The sequence below is a fragment of the Vigna radiata genome, chromosome 10 (assembly GCF_000741045.1).
Source record: "Vigna radiata var. radiata cultivar VC1973A chromosome 10, Vradiata_ver6, whole genome shotgun sequence".
Classification (NCBI taxonomy): domain Eukaryota; kingdom Viridiplantae; phylum Streptophyta; class Magnoliopsida; order Fabales; family Fabaceae; genus Vigna; species Vigna radiata.
Genome location: NC_028360.1, coordinates 20,703,275 through 20,719,033, shown reverse-complemented (window position 1 = coordinate 20,719,033; position 15,759 = coordinate 20,703,275). Strand labels below are relative to the sequence as shown.

Genomic DNA, 15,759 nt, shown 5'->3' with positions numbered 1-15,759 from the left:
GAGAAAGAAGAGATCCTGTGCCTAGGCATGGTACTTCAGATGTCAGGGGTGACACTTTTGTACCGTCATATATGACAACGGATTTCAAGCCAGCATCCATGGAGGAATTTGAACAGGCTAAGCGGGGAACTCAGCCTGCCAAAGAACTGACAGGGTCTCAACATCCACCTTCTGGCCCAGACAATTTTACTGGACAGGTATTCTACTGACCCAAAATTGAGTATATTTAAGTTTCTGTTTATTGGTCAAATTAGTCAGAATAGAGATAAAAACTGATGCTAATATTTAGCTTAAATTTTTTTCTTGCGGGAAACTGTATTCATTGAGGCTAGATCTTACGTATTCTTTTCTATTGGAAAAATTATCAACTTTTGTCTCGATCAATACAAAAGGTGACTTGTTTTTGTATGTTTGTTTTTTCTCTTTGCAGGGAAGATATTGAGAGTAGTCTGAGGCATGTGGGCGGCTTGTATTAAAGTACTAATCACATTCTAAGCTGATTTGCATGTCCTTTCCCTTTGGTGGAATATTGATTCATTGAGCTGTGGGTGTGTATCGATTAATTTAGTTCATGCACTATTGTGACAAAGTTGAATGTGGTATGTAAGTTAGTACTGGCTGCTACCTTGTTTTTTGAACATGGTTGAACTGTGAATTTCACGTGGTGCTTTGCTCTCTTGCTCCTCTTTCCGTTCTCGTTGTGACGAATGGAACAAAGAATAATTGTGAATTTGCTATTTCATGTGGCAAATTGATCAGTTTCCATGGCCAGCCTAGTGTCATAGCTCACAGCCAGCAGCCATGTCTTACTCTTTTGCTTGATATCCGAATTTGGCATATATTTTAAGTTTTGGAAGTTCTACTTCAAATGATAGTAGTTAGTGACAAGTGCTGTTGAAGTCAATAAGAAAAGGATCGTATAAAAGGGTTCTTGTGCTAGTGACCGAGAATTTCGTAGGCATAACATTTTCGAAATGTTTGTGGCTTATGTTAACCGTAAGTTGAATCAGTCTTTTGTTACAAGTTGAAATGACATGGATATATGAACTCTCACCACGTAAAATCCTATAGCCTAAAACTTCTTTTCAAGAACAACAATAAATATTATTTGAAAAATCAATTTTAGTAACACAAATCACTCCTTCAATGAATAATAAATGTTTTATTGAAGATTAAGAAAATCGATTAATTGGCAAAAAAATTATTGAGACTGTTGGTAACACACTCGATAAGGTTTTACCAAAACATAAAATTTTGTCTGGAATATGATGAAAAGGAAGGTTAGTAATACCTTTTCTTAATCGGCAAAGGAATTTTATTTGCAAGGTACTAGTTGTATCACATCACACCAAATATAAATAGTACTCATATAAGAGAGTAATATAGATAATGACACTAAATCCTTTTTGCACTGACAAAATCCTTTTTTAATTCCAATCTGTCCTAAACAAAAATCCTTCTGAAGGTTAATACAATTGATATCTCAAAGGTCTCGAGTGATTGTTCGGCTGAGAAACTTGTTGAGAAAATGTCAAAAATATATCCAAACACACAAACGAATATCGGCATTTTTTTTATACAGAAGATCTTTGTTCTAAAATCTCATCTCAATGTAATATAGTTTCAGTCCAAAAGATAAATAAAATTTCATCAAAAGTTATTTCTTTCAAAAATCAATAAATACAAAAGTAAAACTATTTCAGGAGACGACCACAGTGGGAGTCGAACCCACGACCTTCTGATCCGAAGTCAGACGCGCTAATCCACTGCGCTATGCGGTCTTTGGTGGACACACTCGTTTTAAATGTTTATATTCAGAAATTATCACTCGGTCCTTTTGGTTGCAATTTAACTGTTGTCAAATATTACCTTGATTGTGTAGATTTCATATATTTATTTCATAACTTTAAAGTGCAAAGAAATCGAAATAACTTGGGTAGTGTTTTGAGTTACGATAGTAAATTATTTAATAAAAACAAATATAACAACAAGGACCGCATAGCGCAGTGGATTAGCGCGTCTGACTTCGGATCAGAAGGTCGTGGGTTCGACTCCCACTGTGGTCGTTGTTTTCTTTTTCATTTTTTTTTGAATAAAAAATAAAATTAAAAATTGAATATGTTTTTGGGGGAAAAGTAGTTGTTAGGGTTAGTGCGGTATTTTTGTTGAGAGAGGGTTGAAGAGTTGGGTGAACGGAAAAGAGAAGCGAATCGGAATGAGCAGTTGGGCGAAGAAACGCGGGGAGAGTGTGGTCGGAAGCAGCAGAGAGGAAGATCAGCTTATAGTGACTCCATTAGGCGCCGGAAATGAAGTCGGACGTTCGTGCGTGTACATGACCTACAAAGGCAAAACCGTTTTGTTCGATTGCGGAATACACCCTGCCTACTCCGGCATGGCTGCGTTGCCCTATTTCGACGAGATTGACCCTTCCACCGTCGACGTCCTCCTCATCACTCACTTTCACTTGGACCACGCCGCTTCCTTGCCCTACTTTCTCGAAAAAACCACCTTTCGCGGCCGCGTTTTCATGACCTACGCCACCAAAGCCATTTACAAGCTCCTCTTGTCTGATTTCGTCAAAGTCAGTAAGGTCTCCGTTGAAGACATGCTTTATGACGAACAGGACATCAACCGCTCCATGGATAAAATTGAGGTTCTTTCCTCATTCTTGCTTATTATGAAATATACTCATACAATTACCCTAAATTCCTCTCTCTTTTTTTTTTAGTTTCAATTTTTAACCTGCGTTTAATATTTTGATCAATTCAGTTTTTCGTATAAGCTAAGCAAAATCAACTTGTATTGGATAAACTCAATTATTGTTTTGCTCTTACGAGTTTGGCCGTGTAAAATTTTATGTCTGCAGGTGATAGATTTCCATCAAACATTAGAAGTGAATGGTATTCGATTCTGGTGTTATACTGCAGGCCATGTCCTTGGTGCTGCTATGTTCATGGTTGACATAGCTGGTGTCCGAGTGCTTTATACTGGAGACTATTCACGCGAGGAAGATCGCCATCTCCGAGCTGCTGAGACCCCACAGTTCTCCCCCGATGTTTGCATTATAGAGTCCACCTATGGTATACAGCACCATCAGCCTCGGCACACACGGGAAAAACGTTTCACTGATGTTATTCACTCCACCATTTCTCAGGGGGGGCGTGTGTTGATTCCGGTATTTGCCCTTGGTCGTGCACAGGAGCTCCTTCTGATCCTTGACGAGTATTGGGAAAATCATCCAGAACTCCAGAATATACCCATCTATTATGCATCTCCACTTGCAAAAAAATGTTTGACAGTTTATGAAACGTACACCCTTTCCATGAATGACAGGATCAAGAATGCAAAGTCGAATCCTTTTTCCTTCAAGCACGTATCAGCTTTAAGTAGCATTGATGTTTTCAAAGATGTAGGACCATCTGTTGTGATGGCAAGTCCTGGTGGACTTCAGAGTGGGTTGTCACGGCAACTGTTTGAAATGTGGTGCTCTGATAAGAAAAATGCTTGTGTTTTACCGGGGTATGTTGTTGAAGGGACATTGGCAAAAACCATCATCAATGAACCCAAGGAAGTTACTCTCATGAATGGACTCACTGCACCACTTAACATGCAGGTGCACTACATTTCCTTTTCTGCTCACGCTGACTCTGCTCAAACAAGTGCATTCTTAGAAGAGCTCAATCCTCCTAACATAATTCTTGTTCATGGGGAAGCTAATGAGATGGGCAGGCTCAAACAGAAGCTTATCACTCAATTTGCTGATCGCAACACTAAAATTCTCACTCCCAAAAACTGTCAATCTGTTGAAATGTATTTCAATTCCCAGAAAATGGCAAAAACCATAGGGAAGCTAGCTGAGAAAACACCGGAAGTTGGTGAAACCGTCAGTGGTTTGCTGGTAAAAAAAGGCTTCACATACCAGATAATGGCACCTGATGATCTCCACGTCTTTTCACAACTATCAACAGCAAGCATCACTCAGAGAATTACCATTCCTTATTCTTGTGCCTTTAATGTCATTCGGCATAGACTAAAACAGATATACGAGAGTGTTGAGCAGTCAGTGGATGAGGAATCTGGAGTTCCAACATTGCAAGTCCATGACTACGTTACTGTGAAGCAAGAATCTGAAAAGCATGTCTCCTTGCATTGGGCAGCAGACCCCATTAGTGACATGGTATCAGATTCAATTGTTGCTCTGATTTTAAATATCAGCCGTGATGTCCCAAAAGTAATGGATGAAGCGGATGCCATCAAAATTGAGGAAGAGAGTGAGAAGAAGGCAGAGAAGGTTATACATGCCCTCCTCGTCTCACTCTTTGGAGATGTGAAGATAGGAGAAAATGGTAAATTGATTATAAACATTGATGGGAATATAGCAGAGCTCAACAAAGAAAGTGGGGAAGTTGAGAGTGAAAACGAAGGTCTGAAGGAAAGAGTAAAGACAGCATTCCGCCGTATTCAGAGTTCTGTGAAGCCAATTCCTCTTCCCGCACCATAATTTATTCCTTTTCTTGCCACCAAACATCTCACATGAGACAGTTGTCATAGTCATAGTATGTAGTTACTGTAACTTTAGTATGACGAGCTTGGACACAACATTCTGTCACATTTTTGTGATTCATCGAACATTCAATCGTTTAATCTTAAAATGTTTTATTAATGTGTCTTTACATTTTCTGTCATTTTCTCCCTGATAGCTATGGTGCACACATCCACCAACACCTTAGTGCATCTTCGAGTATTTAATCCGTTTGGAAGTTGCTCCGATTTCGTTGTTTCTAAAACAAAATGATTTTCTTTTAACTCTGGCTTGATTAAATTGTGCTTACCATGGATCTTTTGCTGGGAAACAATGTTGAACCTTTTGGTTTGGTATTCGCTTTACCTTAAAACTATTAGTGTTTCTCTCCCTCGTACGATTAAGGGTTGTATGAGTAATTACCACATACTTTCGAAGTTCGGAATCATAATATATGAAAAAAACGTAAATGATTTAGTAATCCTATTTCAGGAATGCTCTTTACCTTGCTTAAATTTTTAACATGAGATAATTTGAAGTATTTTTGTATTACATTTTAATTTAATAGTGTTGTTGATAAGTGTATCTGGGATCAAAGTTGATGCAATTTGAATTTATCACGATTTGTTTCAAGGAGATTAACCATTTGTTTCCCCCCTCGCAAAATAATGATGTAAAAGAGAATAATACAATACATGTTAAATTTATAGAACAAAATTTTTATTAAAAAATATAATATTAAATGCATCTCATGATTTTGAAAAAAAAAATTATCTATCGATTTCTTAACTGATATCCAAAGATACTTATTAGTAGGATTCCTTTGGACAGCGTTTATAAATATAACCATCTTTAAACGTGCAGCTTATCACTTCACCTTTTACTAACAGAATTTAGAAATAATTTTACATTTTCCAAAAAATCATAAATAAAATGAAGCTTGTTTCTATAATTTAGTAATATAGAGGTGTTAGTGAGAAACTAATGTTAGAGATATTTAAATAGTTCTATTGACAGCTGAATAGCAAAAATAAAATATGCTAGTTTTCTCTCAAATTTCCTTGATGATTACTTTAAAACACGTCCTCTTTCTAAAATATTGTCATTCTATTGATTTCCTCTAATATTAAATAAAAGTTATATATAGAACGTCAATTTTCTTAAAACAAAAAAACAATTAATAAGAAAATATAAGAACGAACAGTTTAAAAAAAATCCATTTTAATTTATTTAAATAATTACTAGAAATATTTGTTCATTTTTAATTGCAACAGCTGGTAGAATATTGGATTTTAAAAGGAGGTATAGTTATATATCACTTATGGAGTATTAGGTTTGATGAATAACAAGTAAATGTATTAATTCCAAGTTCAAAGTACGGTATCAAAAGAGATGAGATGAATAATAATAAGATAAGAAAACTTAAAATGTAGGACTCATAAACTAGTATATGGAGATTTGAAGGAATTTGAAACTAGCCTATACTCGAAAAAAATTTAGTAGTAAAATCTAAAAGATGTCACATGACATTAGACTGCACTTTTCTTGTTCCTGAAATTCTCCTTCATCATTGCAAATTTTTTCTTACACTGATTCACAGTCTTCCCAGGTACTGCTGTTGCAACTCGCTCCCATCTCTGGCTTGTTTCCTTTGGAAAGGCTTTTAAAGCTTGAACCAGTGCTCGTTCCTGCACTGCAGACCACACATCCTGTTCTGAACTTGAAGAAACTCCATTAGCAGATGCAGTGTTCTGATTATCTGTACTTTTGCTATGAGACTCTTCTGTGCTATTGGTTGAGGCAAGAGTTGATACACCTTCTAATTCTTCTCTGGTTGAAAGTGGAGACTCAATTGATTGTGCACCAGGTTTCCTTTTCTCAAGAAATGTGTCAAAAGCTTTTGATGAATCAGGTTTCTGGAGGAGTACAGTTTTAGTTGCCTTCATTATTTCTTCAACAGATCTTCCAGTACCAATGTATTCTGAAATAACCTCCCACCTCCGTGAAGTTCCTTTGGGGTATTTCTGCATTCCTTTCCTCAGTAGATCAATCTCTTCTTTGCTCCAAGGTTTCTCCTTCTTCTCAACGTTGCTTCGAGAAGCACTGCCATTAGCCTTGATGGAACCATTGGCATCTTGTTTATTGGTTTTTACATCAGCCACCTCTTTCTTGGAGCTCATCGCATCTCTCAAAACACTTGCTTGCTCTGATAACACCTGTTTGCCTTCCATGTTCTCACAGAGACTCCTCATCTGCTCAATATCAAGTGACATGCAAAGCCCTTCTACATCATCATCAGAAATATCAAGTAAACGCTGGGATATAATAGGTCCTGAAAGTGTTCGAAGGCGAGCTCGCTCCTTCCGCAAAAGCTTTTTCTCTTTCTCTTTCACCTTCTTTTGTTGTAAAGCAGCTTCTGCAGCTTGTCTCTCTTCCTCCTCTTTTCGTTGCTTCTCTTGCTCTGCAATTCTGGCTGCTTCTTCTTCCTGCAATTTCTTTGCCAGGTACTTAGCCTCCTTTTTCCTTTGTTTCTCAGCTTTTTCTTCTTCCTTTCTTCTCAATATTCTGGGGTCCCTCTTGTAAGCATTATCAACAAGAGTGCGAATCCGTGCATAGTCTTCCTTCCTAGCTTTTTCTGTCAATTTTGCATTCTGCCTTTCCATCCACCTCTTGTGGTCTCGAGATTCAGCTTGCTCGAGATCAAACTCATCAGCATGAGGAAACTCCCTCCAACTTTTAAAGGAGTACCAAAAATTGTAGAAATTATCAACTTCTTTTAATGGAGTATTATCATCACCTAGTGTTGGAATTGGTTGATTAACTGACCACCGTCCGTTCCTCATAAAAGCAGGACCAAACACCTTAAAGAAATCCTGTGGAGCACAATCAGTGGGAATCTCGTCATCAAACTCATCTGTGGAATCATAAATCCTTCTCTTCACAGGATCAATCAGCACTTCATATGCTTCCTGAATTGCCTTGAAGTGACTTTCTATTTCATCCTTCTTTGCTTGTTTGGCAGCTTCAGTTTCTTCAGCCAGAAGAAGAGCAGCCTGTTTGTCAGGATGAAACCTCAAGGCAGTTTCACGATAGCTTTTACGGATTTGATCCTCAGTAGCCAGATACCTTAGATGACCCAGACCCAATAATGCATAGTGATCTTGTTGTTTGTCTCCAGTACCAGATTTCTTTTTGCTCTTACTGCTATAAGAATCAGATGGAAGGGACGTTTGTTCCTTGTCATCAGGCACTTTTTTGTCATCAGCCTCATTCTTGTCTTCCTGAACACCACGAAGTTTAAGTGCAGCAGAATGGAAAGAATGACCTGCAGGTTCATATTTCAAAGCCTTGGTAGGAAGGGAGTTTGAAGAGACAAAAATAGGCTGTCCATCAACAATCTCCTGTGAGTAAGTAATGAGCCGGAATTTTGTATGTACAGCCATAATGGTGGCTTTCAGAACAACTAAATATGTCTCCCCTCAAATATAAGTGTGTAACCTGCATTCAAATAAAAATTCAGTTAGACGGTTTTCATTCCCCTTGACTTAGTTAAATCAACATCTAAATATTATTTAAAAGAACGAAATATTTTAAAGAGGACGGGAACTACAACTATGAAGTGAAGAAGAAAAAGGGGGAAAAGATGTGAAGGGAAAAAAGGCCAATAATGCAAGAAGGATGTCCAATCTCAACGCGTATTGGATACAGTAACTTTCTTGATAGAAATCAGTGGATTAATAGAAACACCAAAGATGAGCACACTATCAAAAAATTTAGCCAATATACCACGGAATTTAAAAGAATCTAAAAACTGTTTCGGAGTAGACCTAAACAACTATTGCTCCTCCTAGCAGTATTCATTATGGCAGAAGGCCAAAATTCAGCCATATAAACATTCCATTGCATCCTATGACAGCGACTTCACAAATTGCCTATGCCAATTGGCAAAATATCTGCCGTGGTGAACATGGCAATACCAGTTAAAAACATTGACAACACAGACATCAAAATATTTTGTGATGGAAAAGTAGCCATCTAACAGTGAAAAAAGAATAAATACATGACATACTCTCAGTGTCTGAACTATGTTTTCATGAAGGTGAGGAGAGAGAATCGAGCCATACAACAATGAACAGAAGTAGCTTATTGACAAGTTTGCAATGTACAAAGATGGAATAGGCACAGGCATATTCTCAAAAAACAGTGTTTCCCAAACTAAGACGAGAAAGGGTAACAGTTACAGAAAATAGTTATTCAGTTACTCCACCTGGGCATAGAATACCGGCATTGAAATACAATTAACTGAATATCAAAGAAGTAAAACATCGGTAATCGGAGGGAAAGTGCTGTGTATGATCCACAAAAGTAAATATCGATTCAGCTTCACATGCATGGAAAATATCATTGCAACCTTACCAAAATTAATTAAACTCTGGAAATAAAGGCAAAAACAGTTAAGACACTGCTTGATATACTGACCAATACTTAGCACTGCCAATTCTTCCCTCTCCCCTCCCTAACTTCATGAAACGAATAAAAAACAATATCAGCCCATCCAATGAAAAGAAAAGGTAAAGGAAATAACACATCCAATTAATCTACAGTTAAGTAAAAATCTGCCTAAAACTACCATTCAGTCATCATGAAATTCATAGTGTAACAGTGGTGGGCCTTCTTCTCAAAGCATGAGGATGAAAATCCGAATTTTTTTAAAAAGGAAAAAAAAACATTGAAAGAGCATAATAAATTTATTTCACTGAATATTGTAATTAACTAATTGCATGTCAGATTCGACATCCGAGATCGATAATTAGGGTAGAATCAAGTTGAAGACAATGCAAAAACAACTGCTCCCAAATACACAGTAACAAGATTGTGGATTTCATTCTGCGCAGTATGCAACACCAAAACTAAAAAAAAATTCAACAAAGAAACCACAAAAGATGAAAGAACAATTATGACTGAATAAACGAAACAAGGATGAAAAGTACACGAATTCGATCACATCACAGAGAAAAAAACAGCTAAAAAAAACAAAGGGCAGGTAAACTCAAAAGGGTTTCAGATGTATGAAGAGAAAGATTACAGTTTTACCCACAAGGGCAGAAAAAGTGTAGGTTTTGCACCAGGAGAAGTAGAACGAAAACAGATCGTGATTGGCGTGAGGAACAGAAAAGCATGGGATGCAAGGTGTGATGCAGAAAGTGATGCGATGGAAAAACAGAGAGGAAGAAGAAAGATGAAAGCTTTACCGAGAGAAAAGGAGGGAGGAATCACGCAAAGAAGGGAAGAAGGCGACTGTGAAGAGCACAAGAGAAGGAAGGTTTTCGTTTTGGTTTGGGCATTTTATATGTGGCGACACCCACTGCCCTATCTTTCTTCTTCCTCTTTCTTTCTTTCTTTCTTTCTTTCTTTGCAAAAAATAATTGCAAAAACATCATAATTAATTATTTCATTAACCTCATTCTATATTCAATATAAATAAACTCAAAATTTATTTTTTTTTTCATCTGAATGAAATCATAGAAATTTACATTACTTGAATGTTTATTTTTAAAATATTATAAAAGAATGCAAAGTTTGATTTAAATTAAATTTGAAATTCAATGTAATTTATATCATATCATTATAAATTATAACCAATTTATCACATATGTGAATCTCTAATTAGATAATATTCATGTTATATGCTGACTCCTCTTTAAATTACGAAAATGATAAGAAAAAAATTTAATTATTTCTTGTTTCTAAAATTCATTGTTACTGTAAATTATAATTTTAAATTATTTTTATATAATTAATTTGTTATTAATTGTGTTAGTGTTTTTATTTATTTTTAAAAAATGATACAAGTTTTTTTTAATAACTCGTTTTGTAGTAAGTAGTGAATATTATTTAAATTTAACTTTATTTTCCCGAATTAAAATCTTTTGACTTTCCAATGTAAATAATTGTAACATTGAATTTATTTTTTATTTTTTATTTTTACTATGTGTAGTTTTTATATAATTTAATGTGATGAAAAATTAGTTACTTCAAATTATAATATTAAATATTTTCTATTTAAATAAAATAAAATATTAAAAAGTAATCAAATGAATACTAAGTAAAATAAGTAGTAAAAGTAACACAAAAAAAACAATAATAGTTATAAATAGAATAAAATATAAGAAACGATAATAAAATAAAATCAAATAAGTTAGTAAGTTAGATGTTAGCAAAGTTTTATAGAACTGAAATCACTTTGATAATTTAATCACATAAATTAGTAATTAGTTTATTAAGCTTATCAAATATACTAAATAAAAAATAAAAACAAATTGCAGTTTTAATAATGTTTTACTTTTAAAAGAGGTTAAATATATTTTTAGTACCTATATTTTGAAACGATTTTGGTTTTAGTCTCTCTTTCAAACTAAGGTACAATTTAGTTTTTCAACTTTAGAAAACTCTGGTTTTAGTCCTTTTTATCAAATTTTTTTAACTTGATTTACTATTTTAAGCACGTTTCATCATAGTATTTAGATTGTTTACACTGTTTGACACATGCTTCAATGTTAACTGAGAACCGCCTTTGAAACAGCAAATAAAGTTAAAAAAATTTGATAAAAAGAACTAAAACCAGAGTTTTATAAAATTGAAACACTAAATTGTAGATAGAGGGAATAAAATCAAAATCGTCATAAAGTATAAGGACTAAAAACATATTTAACCCTTAAAAATATGACGAAATAAAATATATTTAAATTATTTTGTATTCATACTAGTTAATGACTTTATAAGTGTTTTTATTTATTTATTAGGATGTTTATAATATTATTATTATTTATTTACTGTTTTTTATTTTTATTATCTTTATTTTATTACTGAAGTGTTTGTAATTTATTTATTTTATTTATTATTATTATTATTTTATTGAGTGAAGTCTTTATAATTTTTTATTTATTTTTATTTTATTGTTTGTAATTTAATTTTTTTCTTGCTTTTATTATTTATATTTGTTTTTATTCAGTGAGGTGTTTATAATTTTTTTTTTGTTATTTATATTTATTTTTATTTTATTTAGTGAGGTGTTTTTTTAACTTCGCTTCTTTTTTATTTAGTAAAGTGTTTTTAAATTTTAGTCTTATTTATTTATATATTTTATTTCAATTAAGTTATTTAGTAACGTGTTCGTGACCTTGTTTTATCTTACTTTTACGCGTGAAATATTTTAACACGAAATTAATCATGTTCATTCGTAAAATAAACTAAGAGGTAAATTAATATATTGATTGGAAAAGTGAAAAACTTTTGAAATTAATGTGAGACCTTTTAAGCATATTTCCTGCAGTTGTCCTTCATGAGATAAGATGCAACAACGTTATTATGTTTATGGTCATCATAATTTTAACTCAAAAAGAAAAATTGTATTCCTAGTTTGAAAAACACAAGAGCATGGTTTAGAAATTCTAAGACTATGAGATGAAATAGGTAACTTTAGGTAAAAGTTAATAGATAGGTACTAGAAGGTGTGAGACAGAAATTTTGTTTTTTCGAAAACAAGACAAAGATTAATTGCTTTGAATTCATGTGTAATGTAAGAGTTATATAAATACTTGAAATTATTCTATTGATGTATATTTGATGAATTGTAATATGACTATTTCTACATAAAAATAACCATAGTACCATAGTATAAAATGTATATATAAACTTGTATAAAATGTTCTTAGTATGCGAGATAGGTAAATAGTACAATATGTCTTAAAGGATGGAAGTGAATGAACTCTGTCAATGGTGGTTTTTGTGGTAAGAATTACGCTAAGGACAAGTATTATTGATGTTGAATTTATTTGTATTAAAAATTTATAAAATGTGCAAAAATTTACAAGAACATGGATATGATATGTATAGGTAGTCGATACTACAGTTTTAAAGGTAGAGCCGTTAAAATGGGTCACAATTCGCGAGTTAACCCGGTCCGTCACGGGTTCGGGCCGGATTGGGTTTGAAAAATACAACACATTTATGTGCGGGTCAGATTTCAACCCGGCTCATGCGGGTTAAACCTGTGGTGAGCCGGGTTGGCCCACCAACCCACCTACCTAATTTTATTTTTTTAATTTATTATTTTATTTATGAAACCCTAAAAATAAAATACTACATTCATTCATTATGTATACCAAAAAAGTAACATTTGCTCTCACAATACTTCTCTCATTTGACGGTGCTCTCACCCTCACTTCACTGAAATTCTTTAAAGAGCAGGTAAAACACCATTCCTTCCTTTTTTTTCTTTTTTTTTCTCCACATTTTTGTTTTCTCACTTCTCCTTCTTTTTTTTTTTTCAAAAACCCTATAATGACAAAAATAGGGATTTGACACGAATTGATTTTTTTTCATGTTCTCACATGCTTGTATCAGATTTTATTTAAACAATTTGAGTATACATTATTTGAACAAACTTTTTTTGATATTTTTGAATTTGGGAATTTATGTTACAGATTAAACTATTAATTTTTTGTTGATGTTATTGAGTATTAATTCTCTTTTTTTTACTAATATTTTTTTATTGATTGTCGGAATTGGTCTTTAACATAATTTTTTAGGAGTGAAATTTGTTTAAATTTAAATTATAGAAAGTTTGTATTTTTTTTATTTAAAAAAATATATAATTAAATGGGCTAGTGAGCCAAGTTTTTCTGGCTCGCTAATAAATGAGTCGGGTTGGGTTGACTCACTAAGTGACCAACCCGTGGTGGGTCGGGCCGGGTTGAGCCGGGTTAGCCGTTTTGACAGCTCTACGTATAAGTGTATTTGTGTCCAGTGTTAAACGATGAGTTCAATTATTAATATATATAATTGCAACTTGATTGATATGATATGAAATTTTTCATGACAATGTTTTATGAGTTAACGATAATGGGATGATATTAAAATTATTAGAGTGAGGGTGTGTGTGTGTGAAAATAAACATAATTTAGACTTTGATACAAAAAAATATACGAAATTATGTGATACAAATATATTATAATTGTGTGAGTTTTATTAACACGACCATTTACAAGTAGAAATGTTGTATTATGTTGAATTTGAAAATAGAAAGTGAAGTCATCATGATTTTATTACACTTTTATACTCATATAAAAACGAGGTTGGGGTGATGAAAGTCGAAATAGACAATTCACATAAGTAGTGTTAGATAATAACTTTACTTAGATGACAAAAACAAATTAACTCTATTGCATAGTGGTTTGTAATAAGAATGACGAGTTTTGTATAAGGGAAATGTTGATGTCAATGTTAAATTCAATGTGAAGAAAACTCACAACATGTGCATAACAAACAAGAGTATTCAACTTAATACACAAGTATTTATAAATAAAATCTAAATCATGTTAAAGTTTTAATAGATGATTATAAGTGCATAAATGACACCATACTGTATATTGTCACATGAAACTCAATTATTCTGAATAGTTAATAAAACATTTAGTTAAATATTATAAAAAATTATGATGTAACTTTTTAAAACAAATAAATCCACCCTTCAAATTATATAAACGAGCATTGGGACCAAATGTTTTTGTAAAATATTTTGTAAACGATGACGAAGAGTAGATGTGAAACTTTATAAAAGATTAAAGAGTGCTTCTCCCTGCACCTCATCCCTTTCTTCCTGCACCTCCCAAATTACCATTTTGTCCCTTAAAAAGAATATTTTGATTTTAAAAAAATACTGAAAAAGCTGACTATTGAAAAAGCAAAGCGCTAGCCAATGCCGCATCTCAATACCCCTCCCTTCTTCTTTCTTTTACTTTGCTCAACACTCATTTTACCATTACAGTGCTTCCTCTTCTCTGTTTTCATCATTTTCACGGGCTCGAGCTGTTTGGTGTGGCTGTGCGGTGGTGAGATCTAGCACTTCAACAGGCGTCCAGGTTAGTTCTTCTGTTAAATGTTATTTTTCTTGCATTAGGTTAGTTGATCATGTTGTTTGTATGTTGTGAGAGAGATTGAACCGGGGGTTGGGGTTGGGGATGACGAGAGAGATTGAACTGGGGTTGGGGTTGGGGATGACTCTGGCCAGAGGAGGTGCGCACAAAACTCTGCACTTGGGAGGCGCGGTTGGGAAATGCCGCACTTGGGAGGCACAGTTGAGGGGTGCCGCACCTAGGAGGTGCGGCGGTGCATAACCGCAGTTGGTAGATGCGATTAAGCTTGTCGTAGTTCGGATCTGCGACACTTGTTAGCCGACAGTGTGAGTTGCGGCAGAGGAGGGGGGTGCACCTGAGTTGCGGTTCTCTACGAACTGCGGTTAGGGTTTTTATTTATTTTTTATTTTCTCCATATGGAAAATTATATTATTATATTAAAATAATTTTTTTTAATATTCTATTTTGTTTTCGTAGTATATTTAATTTTTTTTTAATTTTTTTTTATAATTTTAAATTTTGTATATATTATTTAATATGTATATATTTTATCATCCATAAAAAACACATTAAATAATAAATCATACACATAATACATATAATATATAATACAGAACATGTTAATGGAACACAATACAAACGACGAATCTCAAAACCGCAACTCATAGAGAATAGTTAAGAATAGTTGTTAGGAAGCAGACATAATTAAGTAATCATTAAATGAGCTTTGACTAAATTAAATGAGAGACAAAATGGTAATTTGGGATGTGTAGGGAGAAAGGGGTGAAGTGTAGGGAGAATCACTTAAGATTAAAATACATGTAATCCAAATATTATCCTAATATTTATATTTTTGAAAAATTATTTTACAATTCTTAAAGAATTAATCATACATTATATTTATATTAATTAGGCAATGATAATAAAACTAATATTTTTGGATCATCACATCTTCGCACAAGGTAATTTAAAAAGGAAAAAGTCTCTTTAACATCTTTTTTTACAACGCATACGTGTCAGTTTGTGATTGGTCCGTTTTAAATATTTTTTTAAAATAAATTCAAACATACCAATAAAATAGTGACACATATCCTATTGTTAAAATATAATTGTCCATTTAAAAAATGATTTACTTAGTTGGTAAATATTTATGGAGTGAGTGGGTTTCCATTTCTAGAAATAGCGTTGTGGTGGGTTTGGTGAAGAGTGAGCACCACTGAATCAGCACAAATCGACTTTCCACTCATCTCATGGCTGCCATTTTCGTTTGCATTTTCGTATTCTTCTGCTTCACCGCCTCCAATTGTAAATCTTCCCTTA

General features: G+C 33.5%; 2 protein-coding genes and 2 non-coding genes across 9 annotated transcripts; 2 read left to right on the top strand and 2 right to left on the bottom strand.

Moving 5' to 3' along the window:
* Positions 1-1,707: 1,707 nt before the first annotated feature.
* Positions 1,708-1,781, bottom strand: TRNAR-UCG. The gene has a single exon. It is a non-coding gene; the product is annotated as a tRNA-Arg (tRNA).
* Positions 1,782-1,992: 211 nt separating this feature from the next.
* TRNAR-UCG lies at positions 1,993-2,066 on the top strand. The gene has a single exon. It is a non-coding gene; the product is annotated as a tRNA-Arg (tRNA).
* A 68-nt stretch (positions 2,067-2,134) lies between these two features.
* Positions 2,135-4,685, top strand: LOC106776218 (cleavage and polyadenylation specificity factor subunit 3-I). The gene is made up of 2 exons (XM_014663600.2): positions 2,135-2,653; positions 2,867-4,685. The coding sequence occupies exons 1-2, from the start codon at positions 2,216-2,218 to the stop codon at positions 4,499-4,501; spliced, it is 2,073 nt and encodes a 690-aa protein (XP_014519086.1). The 5' UTR covers positions 2,135-2,215; the 3' UTR covers positions 4,502-4,685.
* A 1,213-nt stretch (positions 4,686-5,898) lies between these two features.
* On the bottom strand, positions 5,899-9,904 carry LOC106776081 (dnaJ homolog subfamily C member 2). Of its 6 annotated transcripts, none has more exons than XM_014663390.2 (3): positions 9,775-9,872; positions 9,002-9,038; positions 5,899-8,020 (listed from the first exon to the last, which is right to left on the bottom strand). In XM_014663390.2, exon 3 carries the CDS (start codon positions 7,963-7,965, stop codon positions 6,052-6,054), a length of 1,914 nt encoding a protein of 637 aa, XP_014518876.1. In that variant the 5' UTR covers positions 7,966-8,020; positions 9,002-9,038; positions 9,775-9,872; the 3' UTR covers positions 5,899-6,051. The 6 variants fall into 6 exon arrangements, with proteins under 6 accessions (XP_014518876.1, XP_014518875.1, XP_014518874.1 ...); XM_014663389.2 differs by having other exon boundaries at positions 9,002-9,042; positions 9,775-9,869; XM_014663388.2 differs by lacking the exon at positions 9,002-9,038 and having other exon boundaries at positions 9,775-9,904.
* Between the last annotated feature and the right edge of the window lie 5,855 nt (positions 9,905-15,759).